General features: G+C 42.8%; 1 protein-coding gene across 2 annotated transcripts in view; it reads left to right on the forward strand.

Moving 5' to 3' along the window:
* Window positions 1-16,657, forward strand: part of dennd4c (DENN/MADD domain containing 4C) — a 31,935-nt gene extending 15,278 nt beyond the window's left edge. The window contains exons 3-34 of one of the 2 annotated variants that reach the window (XM_044183718.1): window positions 1,086-1,338; window positions 1,416-1,485; window positions 2,481-2,650; window positions 2,866-3,107; window positions 3,260-3,326; window positions 3,455-3,513; window positions 4,752-4,896; window positions 5,237-5,412; window positions 5,599-5,699; window positions 6,621-6,845; window positions 7,430-7,575; window positions 7,765-7,803; window positions 8,147-8,277; window positions 8,392-8,524; window positions 8,662-8,868; window positions 9,031-9,159; window positions 9,257-9,404; window positions 9,515-9,595; window positions 9,990-10,109; window positions 10,254-10,385; window positions 10,580-11,664; window positions 11,847-12,039; window positions 12,153-12,250; window positions 12,342-12,517; window positions 12,702-12,860; window positions 12,997-13,183; window positions 13,291-13,401; window positions 13,521-13,658; window positions 13,746-13,863; window positions 14,137-14,293; window positions 14,465-14,529; window positions 14,669-16,657. In XM_044183718.1, coding sequence (XP_044039653.1) covers window positions 1,086-1,338; window positions 1,416-1,485; window positions 2,481-2,650; window positions 2,866-3,107; window positions 3,260-3,326; window positions 3,455-3,513; window positions 4,752-4,896; window positions 5,237-5,412; window positions 5,599-5,699; window positions 6,621-6,845; window positions 7,430-7,575; window positions 7,765-7,803; window positions 8,147-8,277; window positions 8,392-8,524; window positions 8,662-8,868; window positions 9,031-9,159; window positions 9,257-9,404; window positions 9,515-9,595; window positions 9,990-10,109; window positions 10,254-10,385; window positions 10,580-11,664; window positions 11,847-12,039; window positions 12,153-12,250; window positions 12,342-12,517; window positions 12,702-12,860; window positions 12,997-13,183; window positions 13,291-13,401; window positions 13,521-13,658; window positions 13,746-13,863; window positions 14,137-14,293; window positions 14,465-14,529; window positions 14,669-14,805 — 5,398 coding nt within the window. In that variant the 3' untranslated portion in view covers window positions 14,806-16,657. The remainder of the gene's footprint in view (window positions 1-1,085; window positions 1,339-1,415; window positions 1,486-2,480; window positions 2,651-2,865; window positions 3,108-3,259; window positions 3,327-3,454; window positions 3,514-4,751; window positions 4,897-5,236; window positions 5,413-5,598; window positions 5,700-6,620; window positions 6,846-7,429; window positions 7,576-7,764; window positions 7,804-8,146; window positions 8,278-8,391; window positions 8,525-8,661; window positions 8,869-9,030; window positions 9,160-9,256; window positions 9,405-9,514; window positions 9,596-9,989; window positions 10,110-10,253; window positions 10,386-10,579; window positions 11,665-11,846; window positions 12,040-12,152; window positions 12,251-12,341; window positions 12,518-12,701; window positions 12,861-12,996; window positions 13,184-13,290; window positions 13,402-13,520; window positions 13,659-13,745; window positions 13,864-14,136; window positions 14,294-14,464; window positions 14,530-14,668) is intronic. The other variant, XM_044183719.1, reaches the window with a different exon arrangement.
* The last annotated feature ends 269 nt before the right edge of the window (window positions 16,658-16,926 follow it).

Below are 16,926 nucleotides of genomic sequence, written 5' to 3' on the forward strand. Positions count from 1 at the left end.
CACCCATTGAAGACGGGCTTCTCACCGAGGCCTCAAAGGGAAACCAGAGCTTTAAGAAGAAAGTCAGTGGTGCTGACCACACACTGAACCAGATTATCCTCACCATACAGCCCCAGTTCAGCCTTATGCTTATTGTCTCTCAAGAATGCACTTTTTCCTAAATCAGTCTGAATGTGGATTGATGTGTGTATATGGCAGCATTGGAGTGCACTCTTTTTTGCCAGATTTGTACACCAGTGTTATAAATTATAATTGAGTTTTTGAGAAATTAAAGAAGTCTTGAAGTTTCCTTCCACATAACCCAGGTAATAGCAAATGGAAAGTCTGTGAAAGGGAGAGCTTGAATTTTTTTTTTTTTTTTTTTCTTCCTTTGTGTTGTGGTTACATTTATTACAGTTTTCATTTTTCCTTACCTAGGCTTCATATTGTAGTTAACTTCTCCCTTGTAAGATGTAAAGAAGTTAGATTGTACCAATTGTGTAGGATTCACATTTATTTATTTATTTATTTATGTTATTCCTGGTGGTGACTGAAAACAGCACAGTCGATGACATCGGAGCCCATTCTTAGATGGAAATATAAGTTAGAGATAGACGGTAGTAGTATTGTTGTGATCTTTCCCTTGCAAAATTCACCCTGTTGGTAATTCTGCTTTGAAGGATTCTCTGGAAGCCTTTGCTTCAGACTGTTTAGCTCATTATTCAGGAGCCACACCAGCAGAAAACATCCACTGTTTGATGTGTCTGTTGTTGTTTTTCTTGTGTGCCACACAGAAATTTCTATATTTTTCTATTTTACAGTCGTCTTCTTTCTTTCCTTCTTGCTGTCTGTTTCAAACTCCTGATTAGTTTTTGGTGTTCCATTGCAATGCCACCTCTTTGCACTGCTCTGCTATCTGCCATCTTAATTTCCACACCATTTTGATCACTTTGGCATTCTGAACCTTAACCTTAAGACCTAAAGACAGCTGTACGGACTTGTTCTCGAGTTACATCTTTATTTCTCTCCGCTGTCCCTTTTTGGTACATAATCTCATCTTCATTCTTAATGGAGGCACAAAATGTGTCGTTTGTTGTGTTCATCAGTGTGCTGTATGAGGGTAAGGAGCGACTGATCCAGGGCTGTGAGGTCATCCAGGCCACGCCGTACGGCCGCTGCGCCAACGTCAACAACAGCTCTGCCACCTCGCAGCGCATCTTCATCACTTTCCGCCGAGCACCGCCCGTCCAGCCTCAGAACTCCCTTGCAGTGACAGACATCTGCGTCATTGTCACCAGCAAGGGCGAGACCCCACCACATACCTTTTGCAAGGTGGACAAGAACCTCAATTGTGGCATGGTAAGTCTGATTTTTAGCTAGCACTTTTGCAGTCCTCAGAGAACAAATTTGTAATATCTATGTTTTAAACCTTTCAGTGGGGCTCCAATGTGTTCCTGTGTTACAAGAAATCAGTATCTGCGTCCAATTCCATCAGTTACAAAGCTGGTGAGTAAAAGTCAGACATTTTTATGATGGCTTACCGTGTTAGAATTTCACAGCAATGTCATCAGAGGTCTGCAGTTACCTTGATTTGATTGTCATTGCACATTAGATAAGAGTAATTATTATGAAAGTAGTGAGTAAAGTAAGCAAAATTGTGACGTTCTAAGTCACAGTTAGGAGATATTGAGTCATTATCATGAGATGAAGTGAGTCTAAACTTGAGTCAACTGTTAAATGATGTGATGTATTGAAAAAATGCAGTGTAGTAAGAAATGGTGCGGCTTTGTGTGCTGTCAAAATCAGCCTCTGTCACCTTTTTGTCTCAAAGCTCAAGCGAGCGCCACCAACCGTGTATATCTGTGATCTTGCTGTAGATAGCTATTGCTGCTTATTGCAGCTGGCATTATTGAACTGTTGTGTGACATTTTCACCAACTGAATGCTTCCTTAACTCATTGGCCTTTTGGAACAATTCATTGTGCAACACACGTACAATCAGTGTTTATATGAATGTGCGCACACACACACACACACACACACACACCCGTGCAGACACACATGCTTGCTTTATCTGTTTGGCCGGCCTTTTTCCTGTGAAGCAGCTGTTTATTCATCTCAGACAACGGCACTTCCTGCCACGCCCATTGTTTGAAGCTTGTTTTTTTGTATGCGCATGTTGAAATAAGAATGTGTGTGTCTTGTCAGAACGGCATCTCACCAAACAAAAAGTTACACTGAGGAGCAGAATAGTTATTTCCTGAAAATGAAACCAGAGTATACTGACTGATTACTACTTTTCATCCAAACTGAAAAATACTGATCTCTCTTTTCTTAGAGCCTCTTTTGTTTAATCTTTGCAGAGAAATAAAGCCAGAGTTGTAACCTGTCTAGAAGTTTGAGTTACTATAGTACCTGGCCTTGTTCAAGACTACTGCATTACTACATCATAACAACACTTGGGGTATATAACTATCATTTTTGTTTTCCTTTGTTCTCCAGGTCTCATCTTTCGTTACCCAGAAGAGGACTATGAGTCTTTTCCTCTGTCAGAATCTGTCCCTCTGTTTTGTTTGCCCATGGGTGCCAAGATCGAGTGTTGGGCACCAAACACACGTGATCCTCTGCCTGTCTTCTCCACGTTTGTCTTAACCGTCTCTTCTGGTGAAAAGGTAAGATGCAGCAGCCAAGAGTGAGCTGTTAGTGATGGAAATAGAAACGAGAGCTACAGTTGAAAAGCCTTTGTTAATGAAAGGAAGATTTAATGTACTCTTCTAAAAAGACCTCATCCTCATGACATTTCTATCATGGTTATACTGGCTACGAAGCCAGTGAGTTTAAAAAAAAAAAAAAATTACAAAAGGAATTTGTCCATCTCTGGTTGCAGGTGTATGGATCAGCCATCCAGTTCTACGAGCCATATTCAGTGGATCTGTTGAGCGAGAAGCAGAAGATCCAGCTGGGCCTGCTCACCACGGTGGAGAAGAAGATGATCCCCAACCGGCCTGTAAACACCAACAAATGCATCTGCCTGCTCTCCCGCTGGCCCTTCTTTGAGTCCTTCCGCAAGTTCCTGATGTTCCTCTACAAGCTCTCCGTCTCAGGCCCACACCCACTGCCTATTGAAAAGTAAGAATCTACTACTCAGTATATTGACATTTTTATACAATTTGTTGGGGGCAAACACCGTACAGAGCTCTCAAAGCTCACAATAGGTTGAATGTACTTGCTGTATATGTTTGAAAAGATTTCAAAGACATTTTGTATATTTCTCTCAACAGGCACATCTCGCACTTCATGCACAATGTGTCATTTCCTTCCCCTCAAAGGCCAAGAATATTAGTCCAGGTGACATGTCTTTTATCTCTTTATATTGTTAATAATTGCCAATCTTGTCAATCAAAAACATACTTTAACGTGTATCTTTTTTTATGTATAGATCCTTATATAAACATTTATATAATTTTTCCTTTCAGCTCTCGGCACATGACACTTTGATCCTCTCCCAGCCTGTGTGTACACCCTTACCCCTCAGGTACAATGGGCTTTGCATGACTTAACAAAATAATTTAGCAATAAATAATATGTGCAGTTACTTTGTTAAAATCCTTTTTCAAACATTAGGTGGCAATTCTAGTTTATTCTTCATACTTTGACAATTTTGTTTCCATTTCAAGCTACATGTAGCTGTTCTTTAGTATTCTTTGCTTTGTCGACAAGAAAAACAGCTGAGCAGGCTGAAAGAAGACGACCAGTGAATTGTTCCAGAAAAAAGCAAATGCATTTATTCATGTTAGTTCTTTCCAGGTTTTTTCAGGTCTCACACTGACACCAGCCTCGGGTATTATCATTTTTGAGACTTTTTCCTACATTGCATAATTTTGTCGTGTTTGCAACTGATATGAAGCAGTGACTCTGGCCTCTTTCCAACCTTATGTAACCTTGAAAACTCACAAAAATGGTGATTGTCAGGCCTTTGTTAAAGCTAACACAAAACGCTAATTTGTATTCAACTTAATGTGACCCACTGCTGTCGCTGCCTTTGTGATTGTGATTAACAAGGCTTAGACAAATCTCAGAAACACTGTATGACAAAGGAAATGAATTTTGAGTCACAATTACAAAAAGCCTTCTGAAAGGTAATAATAATAGTTCTGAAAAAGGTCTCAAACAACACAACCACATATGTAAACACAAACTGCATTAGCAAATAGAAACAGTGGATCAAGTAGACTCTTGGTGACCACTTAATGGGATATTGTCTTAACAGCATTAGAAACTGCTGTACATCCTTGGAAATGACTGTTAAATTGAGTCAGTCCCACAGAGTCTCAACAGAGGTTTTCCATTAAAATCTTAACAAAGCGAGTATGACTTGCAGGGTTGTTGGATTGCATTATATTGTAAGGTGATAGTGTTATTTTGTCCACCACGTGCATTTGCATATTTCAGAGATCTCAGTGTTGATATTAAAAATATTAATAATTAAAATAACCATTTAAAGTGGCACTCATCCTAATTGTTTCCTTTTAGAATCTTCATTATCTACCACTGTTTAGAGAAGTTTTGAATTACGTTGTTTCTCTCTTACATGACTCATGTCTGTCTCCAGTTACAAACCCAGTTATAAACCCTTTACTGCATCAATTCTTTTTTTTTTCACACTCCCTCCATCCTTTATGTCTCCTCTCCCTTGCTTTCTGTTTCGTTTTCCGTCCTTTGCCCGAACTCGTCGACTCACTCATCTCCTCTGTGCTCTCCCTCCCCTGTCAGCGGGGCAGACTACGGCACGCTGCTGATGAATCTGGGCTCTGAGAACTGCGCCACGCTGCTGCACTTTGTCCTGCTGGAGAGCAAGATTCTGCTGCACTCACTCCGGCCCGCTGTACTCACCGGAGTGGCCGAGGCTGTGGTGGCTGTGAGTATGCTCTACCATACAAGCCATATTACCTATGTAGTATTACCGGCAAGATTGAAGATCTGCTGCTTTTTAATCTGGCAAAAATTTTCAGTTCAATTCAGTTTACTTAATTTTGGCTCATGGTCCATAGTAGTAAAAGATGAGATTTAAATATTAAAACAGACGTTACATGAAAAACATAAAATAAAAATCACATTAAACTCATTACTATCACCCATTCTCTGCCCTTTTTTTTAAATAAATATAACCAAGTGCCGATGTAGACATTCTCATGTAAAACTTTATTATTGTAAGCCCAGTTGTAGTAATCATGCTTCTGTCTTTTGTCTCTCCTCAGATGATTTTCCCCTTCCAGTGGCAGTGTCCTTACATCCCCCTGTGCCCGCTCTCTCTAGCAGGCGTCCTCAACGCTCCTTGTCCATTTATAGTGGGTGTGGACTCCCGCTACTTCGACCTTTACGACCCCCCGCCAGATGTTGTCTGTGTGGATCTGGACACCAACACTATTTACCTGTATGCTGTGCTTTGACACTAAACCCATGTCTGCTTTGTACTGTATATACAGCTCTCATGGTGTTGAACTACTGTCTCAAATACTGCAGCAACACGTTTGTTAAACCAAGAGCACATAGCAGATTATTTTTGCGCAGCTCTCCTGTTACATCCAGCTAACTGCCTTTGTGGTATTGTGTGTTACAGGTCTGATGAAAAAAGACACAGCAACTGGAAGAACCTCCCAAAGAAGCCATGCAAGAGTCTCGTTAACTCACTGAGCAACTTGTACCACCAGCTGGCCACTGGTATTCACCTCCTCTTGTAGCAAAACCTCAACTATGGTGTCAAAAATTACCATCGAGCTGAATCTTTATCACAGCCTACAAACAAAAGTTTATAAAGTGCTTAAAACTTTAGAACAGAATATTAAAATACAAAAAGAATAAAACATAAGAGCATCATCAGGTAAAGTTAAGCTAGTTGAAAGATAAAAGCACATTTTTAGAAAGTTTTTATATATAAGAGATTTATGTTAAATATAAAGCTGTATACTTTTCCTTTAACCTTTAGTCAGTTGGTTTAAAAAAAAAAGCATAAAAGCTTCTCATTGTTTTCCTTTTCCACCATTCAGTTGATGAACTAACTTACACTCATACACTCAAGTACTGCATACTTCTGCAGCATCACTTCATAAACGTCAGTAACAGTAGCTGAAGCATTTCAGCCAGCAAGCTAATGCTAACTAAGTTAGCAAGCTAATGATATGTGGAAGTTCACACACGTCTTGCTTGTATTTTCATAACTTAACAAATCTTCATCTTAAAGAGTTTGTCTCTTGTTTTCATTACATGGTGAGGGAAAGAAAATGTTGCGTGGGGAAAATAGGAAATACATAAAGGAATGTGCGCCAAGACCAAAAATATAGGAAAATGTTAAAAACATCAAATCAAATGAGCTAGTGAAAGATAAATAAAGTTTTAACCAACTGATTGATTAAAGGAAAGGTATAACGTTTTGTATTTCTTTATACACTCAATTTTAATCATTTAGTTATTAAAGTTCAATTTTTGACTTTTTAACTTTTTACTACATTTTGTCAGTTTTGGGGCTCCATAGTTATAAGTAGTTTATTAATGTGCATCATTTTCAATGTAATGCCAAAAAAAACACCATCAGATTGTATTTAAATTGTTCAAATTGACCTCGAAATTCGTTGTGTGTTTTAGTTTCAGTACGTCAAACAGGCGAGGAAGGCTCAGCAGTGGACATGACCCCCATCGAGGCGGACTTCACCTGGCACAAGAAGAAGACGGCCCTGGAGATGGAAATCCAGGAGGCCTTCCTTCGTTTCATGGCGTCCATCCTGAAGGGCTACCGCTCCTACCTCAAACCCATCACACAGGCGCCCTCCAAAAAGGCCACGGCCGCAGACTCCCTCTATGACCTGCAAGGTAAACAAGTGATTGACAGCTCGCTTTTCAAATGTGTAGAAACCTGGGAAAAATTCAGTTGTTTCGTGGTAATGAAAGTCATGAGGGTGATGTGTAAAACCACAGAAATCGAAATGTGGGTTATAGTTTTGCTTATGTACAGCCTAATACAATGGAACCTGGATTTGTTGATAGCTTCCTGGCTTTGTAACCTATGCATAATTTACTGCCTTAATTTAGATAGCTTCACCTAATGTTTAATTTTATTGGCATTTCTATTTCAAGGAGCATCACAACTATCACTCTACCTAAGTGTTTTTAGAAATCAATCACCTTTCTCATCAGCTATAATAAGACTTCACTAATGCCTGTTGCTGGGAAATTGGTTCTCACCTCCATTTAGCTTCACTTTTACAGATCAATTTAGATACAGATAGAGTGAAGGAAAAGGTTTGTAACACAGCTTATTGTACCACTATTCTCCACATTAGTTTTTGAAGTGGGATAAAGAATACATTGAAACCTGATTTATGACTGAGGAATTTTGAAATGTGGATTTCGGTTACACTTCGGTGATACCACAGTCTCTCCTTGCCTTCCTGCAGGGTTTCTCAAAAGCAGAGACCGCGCCCACCAGAAGTTCTACTCCCAGCTCACCAAGACCCAGATATTCATCCGCTTCATTGAGGAGTGCACCTTTGTCAGTGACAAGGACACTGGCCTGGCCTTTTTTGACGACTGCGTGGAGAAGGTGATTACTAACCCAGCGTCTCAGATATGTACACGCCGCACACTGGTTTTATGCTGTTTCTTTCCACGAACGAACCTTTGTTTTATGTTGTTTCATTGGCAAAATAACATTGGTCCGCTGGGAAAGTAAGGAAGCCAATATTTCCTCTGATTCATTCTGTTCCCTTTGCTCTCCTTCCTCTTCTTGCAGCTTTTTCCCTCTGATAAAATCACCGACAAGGGCACCAAGGTAATCACTTACGCTGTAATCAGATTTCCCTGCACCTGTTTTTTTTTTGTTTTTTTTTATGTTTGTGACTAACATTAAAAGGTAAATAAATTAACCTTTTTCTCCCTTTGATAAATGTTTTCACCAAGGGGCATGAACATTTCCTGCTTTTCTTCTGTCCTTAAATCTTAATCACAATCAAATGTTTTACTCTCTAATTGGAAAAGCATAATAGATTGTAATATGCTTGAAGTTGTTTACTTTCTGCCATCAGACAGGAAATGGCCTGCAGAGTGTGCTTTTTGTCAAACTCAAGTCGTAGTTGTCAGTATCACTAAGGCTCTGGATGTGATCCTCACTGCAGGTTGAAGGAGAGTCATCTGAGGACGCGAGACTGCTGGAGCTGGACGAGTCCCAGAAGAGCGAGCACACAGTCTTTGTCATGCCCCCTGAACCTTCAGCTGACGATGGAACTGAACCTGCCCCCAAATACACGTAAGCCTTTTAACTGTAGTTTATTAAAACATTATTAGATAGAAAAGGATTGATTTAAAAAAAACAGAAAAAGTCTGGCGTGACCTTGCAACAATCCTGTTTCTCATCCTCCAGCTATAAAAGTTTCCCCTGGCTGCAGATGGAGCTGTTTGACCGTCCTAGGGAGTTACGGCCAGCACTTAGCAGCAGAGCGGCAGGGGCCAGTCTGTCCAGCAGCCCTGCACTACTGGCTAAGAGGACGAAGCAGGTGTGTACATACACAGTCGCACTCGCAGAAGTAGCAGCAATACCCTGCTACTGGAACACACCTTATCCTCCATCCTCATCAACTCTTAATCCATTCATATTAAATGAATGCTTTAAATGTCTGCCATGATCCAACAGGAGATCAAGCTAGCATACAAAATGGCTAAGCGGTTCTACTCCAACCCTCCGCTGTGGGCCCGGTGTCTGTTCAGTCACTGCTACAGCCTGTGGTTCATCTGCCTGCCAGCAGCCGTGCGACTGGCAAAGTCTAAAAGTCGTGCCATGCAGCAGGCGTACAACGTCCTCCTGAAGATGAGGACCACTGAGGTGGAGGTGCTGGATGAGGTATGGTCACATCATGTATTAAGAGGGATTTTAGATTTTTACTAATATATTTATATCCTTTTACTAAAGTTTTTCATATTTCTGCATGTCTAGACTTCTTTGTCTCATGGTGCGATACTTTTATTAACTAATGTTTCATGTTTTTATCTCTGTGGCTTTCAGGTGTGTTACAGAGTGGTGATGCAGCTCTGTGGTGTGTGGGGTCTTCCTGTTATGGCTGTGCGAGTCCTGGTTGAGATGAAGAAAGCTGGAGTTCATCCCAACGCCATCACATATGGATATTACAACAAGGTCGCGTATATAGCCTTTTACACTGCTAAAACACATCTCTGCTGTAGCTCTACACTACCCACGCATGTCCTCACCCTTCAGTCTGTTCCCTCTGCAGGCCGTCTTAGAGAGCCCGTGGCCGAGCAGAAACCGTAGTGGCCTGTTTATGTGGACCAAGCTTCGTAATGTGCTTCGTGGAGTGGCCCAATTCAAGCATGCTCTACACCGAACATCTTCCAAGAAGGGGTCCACACTTAGTACAGCAGGTGGGAATGGAATATAAAGCTGTATGACAGTGCTGCATAATGGGAGACACTTTCCTCTCATTCTGTTTCCTTGTTTCTCACCCACTTTTTTCTTGTTCTTCTGTCTTTAGCTGCATCAGTAGGTGAGGAACACAACCCATTTGCCCACAGCCACAGCATGGAAGACACAGCAGACAACCACTGTAGTACAGGTACTGATGCCCTAAAGTTACTAGGTTTGCAGGTGTAAAGCTTTAAAACCTGAGGGTCAGAATTGACATTGCTTGTATGTTTTTTGAGGCTCTGATCATTGCTGAGATCTGGAGATGCTGCGACGCCAGTGGCCACAACTTAACAGCAGTTTTACAGAGTTTAATATGCTGTAAACAAATCCAGTTTAACCCAATTATCTAAACCTATCTGCCTGGCAAAGTCACTGCATTCCCATATCTTAGCAATGAAGTAGGTGAGTATAATGTTACTGTATCTAAAAGAAAAATTTTAAAAAACTATGAAAGAAAGAAAGAGAAAAAAAATATTATATTATTATAATTCAAATTATATTTGTGAGTACAGTGTGGTTTGTGTGATTTTTGTGATCCACAGGAAGGCAGTCTGATCAAGGCTATGGCTCCAAGGATGAGTTACATAAGGAGCTGGCAGAGCCTTCACATACAGCTGTCCTTTCCGCTGAAGAGAGAAACAATTCCAAAGAACAGCACAATGGTAAGAAAAGCTACTTCCATTCCATATGCTGCATGTAGCAAACAGTCATATCCAGTTCTAGTTCTGCATTTAAAGGTCATGTGTGCAACAGAAACCCCATTTCCTCCTTGTATATTGATGTTGACTATGTACTTTTATAACCAGGAGGTGACATTGCGGGCTCGGTGGACAGTGCTGTAGCGGTAGCAGAGCCCCCCAGTCCTGTTGATGTGTCCTCGCCTGTCCCCAGTATTGTGAAGCTGTCCACAGGGAGCTTTGATGGTGGCAGGGAAACAGGTGAGGAGAAAGATGAGGCCTTTAAGTTTAACTAAGAAATTACTTTGAATGGTGCCATCAGAAATTGGGTGGCAATTTTGTCAGTTCTACGACATTTCATGATGGATAGATTATTTTGCTTTTACTATAAGCTTAATTGTTGCAACCCCAAATGAAAATGGACAACTCTCATTATATCTGTACACATTCTGCAGGTACAGGGAAGCTATTCAGGAGACACAGCACAAATGATAACGTGTCTCTCCCTGATGATGATGCCTCGCTGCCATCAGGGGATGTATCTAACCAGCCTCAACAGCAGCGGCAGAAATCCTTTGCTGAACGCAGCTGTAGCTTCAGCGCTGAAACCCGCGCTGGGATGCTCCTTGAGAAAGGCGTGAACCACATGGCCAGTCAGATGGGTGCCGATGCCCGCATCCTGGCTGCGGCGCTCTGTGCGGGCCAAAGTTCAACCCCTAATAGTGTGCCCAAAGCACTTTTTAAAGACCTGGAGGAAGAGCCTGAAGATGATCAGGGGTTGACACTGGGGAAGCTGCCAGAGGAAGAGGGGCCAGGGGCACCAGAAGAAGGGGAGGGAGACGAGGCAAAGGGCACTGAGGAAAAACTGGAGAAACGAGAGAGGAAGCACACTGAAACACTTGAGGAGGACTCTGGGCTGCGAGGAGCGTCCCTGGAGAGGGCGGACGTGCAGGCGGGTGCTGACCCACTTTCCATCCTGGTGACCGAGAGCGAAGAGTCGGCCTCTGTCACCAGCCAGGAGCCACCGCGCTCCATGCCTGCTGTGGTGTCCCGCAACCTGGCCGAGGAGATCGAAATGTACATGAGCCTGAGAAGCCCCCTGGGTGTGAAGTCCTCCAGCATGGAGCTCCAGCAGGCCCAGGGAGACTCCACTGACGCCCCACAGCCCAAACTGTCAATGGAGCGCAGGTCCAGCCTCCCCGTGCCTCAAGTCAAAACTCCAACTGGCTCCCCAGGCGATACACCCAAACGCAGCCCCGCCACTGTTAGTCGCTCCAAGACTTTTGCAGTAAAAACAAAGACCCCCGCCAGCGCTATGGGTAGCCCGGGTCCTAGATCGTCCTCACTGACTGCGCTGGTCAAGTCCTCCCAGGGAGGGTCTTTGGGCTCGGTCATTAACTCCATTTCAGGCATCAAGATGGACACCCTCTTGTCGGGACCTAAAATTGACGTGCTTAAGTCGGGCATGAAACAGGCTGCAAATGTGGCCAGCAAAGTGTGGGGGGCAGTTGCTTCAGCTTACTCCTACTCAGATGACGAGGTGAGTGTCATTAAAGGATCATTCCTCATATTTTAAACTTTTTTTTTTTTTTTTTTTTTTTTTTTTTTTCATTTTATTGCATTAGCTTCATTAGCTGATTAATTCTGACCAGAATGGTGTCAGTCACCAAGAGCTGATCATTTGGAGCAATCCTGTGAATCCCACCTAACTTTACTCTGCAGGATGAACAAGCTCAGGGTGGCGGCGGCTTCCCGTCAAGTCTGGATGAACACATGCTGGCTGCACATGAAGTAGATGGGAGTCCTGAGAAAGGAGCCATCCCAGGGTTGGTGGCCAACGGTCTCAACCAGAGCTGCACCAGCCTGGGCAGCAGCAGTTGCAGCAGTGACACAGGCCGAGGGACCCACCAGACACGTAAGCGCTCATTCTGTAAATGCAAATATATGAGGGAAGTGGAAAAGAAGGGCCTGTGACATGAGTATTCAAAGTTTTTTTTTTTTTTTTTTTTTTTTTGTCTTTATCTGCAGATCCTACTCCGGGACGAGTGGGCAGGGGTCCAGACTCGGAGCAGGGCTCCTCACTTCACGCTTCCTCCTCGAGCATTTACCAGAACTGTGCACTGGAGGTCAGACATACCTGTACACACACACACACACACACACCCTCTGTACACTGGAATAACTCCTAACTAGTTGGACATATTTCCCTGCTGCCAGGTGCTGATGTCCAGTTGCTCCCAGTGCCGCTCTTGTGAAGCCCTGGTGTATGACGAGGAGATAATGGCGGGCTGGACAGCTGATGACTCCAACCTGAATACCAACTGTCCTTTCTGTCGCACAGCCTTTCTTCCCTTATTGCACGTGGAGTTTCACGACTTGCGCACAATGCCCGGGTAGGAATTTGTTGTCTTAGAATGAAGTATACGATGAGTTGTCGCTTTTCACGTGTCCTTAAAGTAATTTAAGATGAATTATAAAACTGAGAAAATAACATACAAACTTCTTCTTGCAATGCAAGCTGAAAAAAAATTGTTCCTAACAAATGCAAACTGACTATTCTGTGATTTTCACTTTCAGGTTCTACATGAATCCCAGTGCCTCAGGAGACAGTATCCACAGCACCAGCGCCCAGCCCTCAGCCAGCAGCTCGGCTGACATTAAGACACCAGACCTTATCACTTTCCCTGAAGAGGAACCTAGGGAAACTCCTGATGATCAGCCTGGAACACAGAAGAGGTATACACCAAACAACTTCATGTGAAACACCTAAAGCACCTCGAGTTACGGTTTGAGATGTGAAATCAGACCCCAAGAAGCTAAGTACTTGCCCAGTTTCTTGTAGCGCCTCCTCTATTGCCTGTTGTGTTTCTAGTCTGATTCCAGAGCCGGTGCAGTCGGACCCCCTGGGTCTCCTGGAGCACCAGCAGCAGAGATGCACTGGGACATCACTGACGCGCAGCAACAGTGTCGGTGGCCCGCTGCAGAGCCTGGACTACTCCCAGAGACCCGGACACGGCGTCTCCACCACCAGCCTGCCCTGCAGTCTGCAAGAGATGTCGGTCAGTGCCCCTTACTGTCAAAAAACAAACCCCGTTGTGCTTCAGTATTGCAGAAACCACTGTAGCAGCAGTGCAGTAAAAATGATTGGTGTGTGTGTGTTTGTCAGGATGGCATGGGGACTAAACGGCCAAACCCCAAGCCTGTGTCCGTACCGTACCTCAGCCCCTTGGTGCTGCGCAAGGAGCTGGAGACCCTGTTGGAGAATGAGGGAGATCAGGTATAGTACTCACATAATCTCGCAGTCTGCTCTACAACAAATATCTGCCACACATATGACACAAGATCCTGAGATTTTTGCTCCTTGGTAAGTCCAACTTCTCTGTCATGTCCAACCAGGTGATCTACACCCACAAGTTCCTCAGCCAGCACCCCATCATCTTCTGGAACCTGGTGTGGTATTTCCGTCGCCTGGACCTGCCCACTCACCTACCTGGTCTCATCCTCACCTCTGAACACTGCAACAACGGAGTACAGGTCAGAGACTTAACATGTCGTCTGTCATTATTCTTTCTGTCTCTTTTGTTATGGCTGTTCTTCATCTTTCCCTGTTGGTCTTTGCAGCTGCCCCTGACGTCACTGTCCCAGGACACTAAGCAGGTATACGTCCAGCTCCTGTGGGACAACATCAACCTGCACCAAGAACATGGAGATCCCCTCTACCTGCTCTGGAGGACCTTGTGTGAGTGTACACAGGTGTCACACATAGTGTCCACCTTCCTGTATTAGCCATTATTGTAGTGGTTGACATCCCTAAACACCATAAAAAATAATATATGTATGCTGCTGTTATGGATTTAACATGAGCTGAAATTGTGGAAAAGATTAGTAGTTATGTAGTTATTTTACTTTGGATGCAATGTCACTGTCAACCAGAAGAGGTCAGACTTGAGGTTACTTACTAAGAAGGATAGTATACAAGTCTTTCTGATGGCGCATGTGTTGTTTTCTTTAGTGGAGAAGAAGGGGACGTTGGCTCCGACAGACCACCAGGAGATTCGTACCCTCCTCAACACAATTGTTCGCAACATCCAGACCAATGACGTCTACGGGCCAATCAACCTGTTGATCCGAGAGATCAAACGGCGCCCAGAGGGTGTCAAACGGCAGAGGTCAGCCTTTGTCTTTCTCAGAGATGTGTCCGATGTAGCTCTTCTTGAAGCACTTTTTACTTCTTTTTATTGGTTCAAGATTTTGCCGCAAAGCATTTGACCATTTCTATTCTTGTGATGTTAATGAAAACACCTCTTCTGTCTCATTTCTGTGTCCTGTATTTCTCTCAGGAGTATCTATAGAGAAATATTGTTCCTCTCACTGGTGGCCTTGGGGAAGGAGAACATCGACGTAGGTGAGTGACTGACTGTGTGAAAGTGAAATCAACCCATTACACACCATGACATATTTACAGTCTGAAATTTGTGAAAAAGACTGAAAGTTTCCTTAATTGTATCATGTCAATCTGATGACCCTTTACTGTATATCTGCAGAGGCCTTCGACAGGGAGTACCGCCTGGCTTACGACGAACTGAGCGCTGAGCAGCTCAAGTCTTTGCACCGCATGGATCGACCGCCCAGCCCCAGCGTCCAGTGGTGCCTTAAATGCTTTGGAACCCCCTTCATCTGACCACCAACACCTGCAGCAAAGATGAAAAATCTGACTGGCCAAGTGCGACGGCAGGAGGGAAGGATAGGCGGCGGGCCGGGGTGTGAGCGGAAAATGATTTTGTATTTAAACACCTCCAATCGCCCGAACATGGTACTTCTTTTTCCCCTCGTCTTGGAAGATGCCCATTGTCTGCTTTTTTTACAACCATATTATGCTTTTCATGGGTTTTCCGAGCAGCAACTTACAGGTGGGACTGTGTCTGTAAATCGCTTGGTAAGCTGCAGTGAATCATTTAGGACTAGTTGAGGTGTGTTTCTTTACAGATGGTGTACAGAATGATTAATCACTGTACATAATATTGACTGCCCATAGGGTGACATAGCTGTGTTTGTGTGCGTGTGTGTGTGTGTGTGTGTGTGTGTGTGTGTGTGTGTGTGTGTGTGTGTGTGTGTGTGTAATTATGCAGTTACTTCCCTGTCTCGTAGCCTTTTGCCCACTTTGCTTAAATCTGTCCTAAGTATCCCAGATTAGATCAGTCTGAGTTATTTGAGACTGTGTACAGACCCCGATTGTTCCTTTGTGCACTTTCAAAAAAACAAAAAAACAACCCCAGTAACTCAAGTCCAACTGTCTTTTTTGTACATATTGTTTACTTTGGGGGGGGGATCTGAAACCAGGGTTGCCTGTTTTTTGGAGGTCTCAATGCCTTGACTGTTTGTGTGATCCACGTCTTAATGAATGTTCCAGTTTGTTTCATTTTAACTGTACAGGTTCATAGTGAGGCTCTCTGTCTGTGTAAATATGTTGGAAGCACACTTGTAAATGGGAGAGGACTGAGGACAATCACTAATTATCAATCACTAAAATTGATTCTACAACATTCCAGGTTTCCTGCAATCAAAACAGGTCTAAAAAAGTATTACTGATCTCTGCAACAATCTCTGGAGAGATTATAAAAACTATCAATTCCCACACATTAAAACAAGACGCATGTTCTCTTGCAGGGAAAGACAGCTTGGTGACGGAACAGTCAGTCCAACTTGTGTTTTTAATATCTGCATTTTTTTAACAGTAACGAACTGTACTTGTTCAGCTAATATGTCTTATTGTAATGTTAAATTAGAGCTGTAACTTACATGTACTGGGGCTATTCCTTACTCTAGCATAGAATGAACCACAAAGTTGTTTGTTTTTTATAAATTGGGTATATTATTTGCGGACAAGATTGCTTTTATGGTTTTCACACAGTAGCTTTGGATGATGTTGGTAGCAATTAGAGCTTTATACCGCAAAGGGCTTCTTCAGTAGTGCTGACACTGTGTTAAGAAATACTTTTTACAACACGACATTCCACTAAATGCTGAAACAGACAGGGAAAATAAGCAAAGTGTTGCAATGAACTGTTGAAGTGCTGCAATGAAATGGGTGTAGATGGTCCTATTGTAGACTTGGGGGAATGACTTGTACAGAAGCGATGATATTGTGAAATATTAAATTTGCACTGCAAAGATTGAAACCTGACCTTCATCAGGGTGAGGATGAGATGCGTCCACCTCGAAACATTAACAACATACAGTAGTTTTTCCTCCAAAACAAAAAGAAATTCTCAGTTATTTATTTTTGTATTGACATTTGGATTGCAGATTGGATTTCTAACTTAGTATTTTTATGATTTAACAATCCCCCCTTTCCCTTTTTAATCTGTCTTTTTCCACCCTGTACTGACTTTGTAAATTTGACCTCCTTATGTCAGAGGATGTACAGAAGAGACTGCTGTTTAACAATAGATTAAGTGATCTCTTACCGTCCTGTGGAAAGGAACTGAATGTCTATACTTAAGTGCGCTGCAATAAATGAGTTTGTGAACTGATTTAAAACGTAATGTGTCCATTTTTTGTCTCTGTGTTGATGAGAATTTATATTGTTCAGTGTCACATGAGAAGCTACAGTGATTCATGTTATTTTGCCTATATTTTCTTCTTTCTGGTGGCAGATAGTTTGTCAGTATTTTCCTGCTGTGAAGCCTTTGACATCTTGTTTCCTCCTTTTTGATTCTCTGGTCAGCATCAAATTCCCTCCCAAGTGCATTCTCATGTTCTCTCATTATTTTCTCTATGTCCTCCCAACTCTTCCTTTCCT

The sequence above is a fragment of the Siniperca chuatsi genome, linkage group LG22 (genome assembly GCF_020085105.1).
Source record: "Siniperca chuatsi isolate FFG_IHB_CAS linkage group LG22, ASM2008510v1, whole genome shotgun sequence".
In the NCBI taxonomy this organism is placed as follows: Eukaryota; Metazoa; Chordata; class Actinopteri; order Centrarchiformes; family Sinipercidae; genus Siniperca; species Siniperca chuatsi.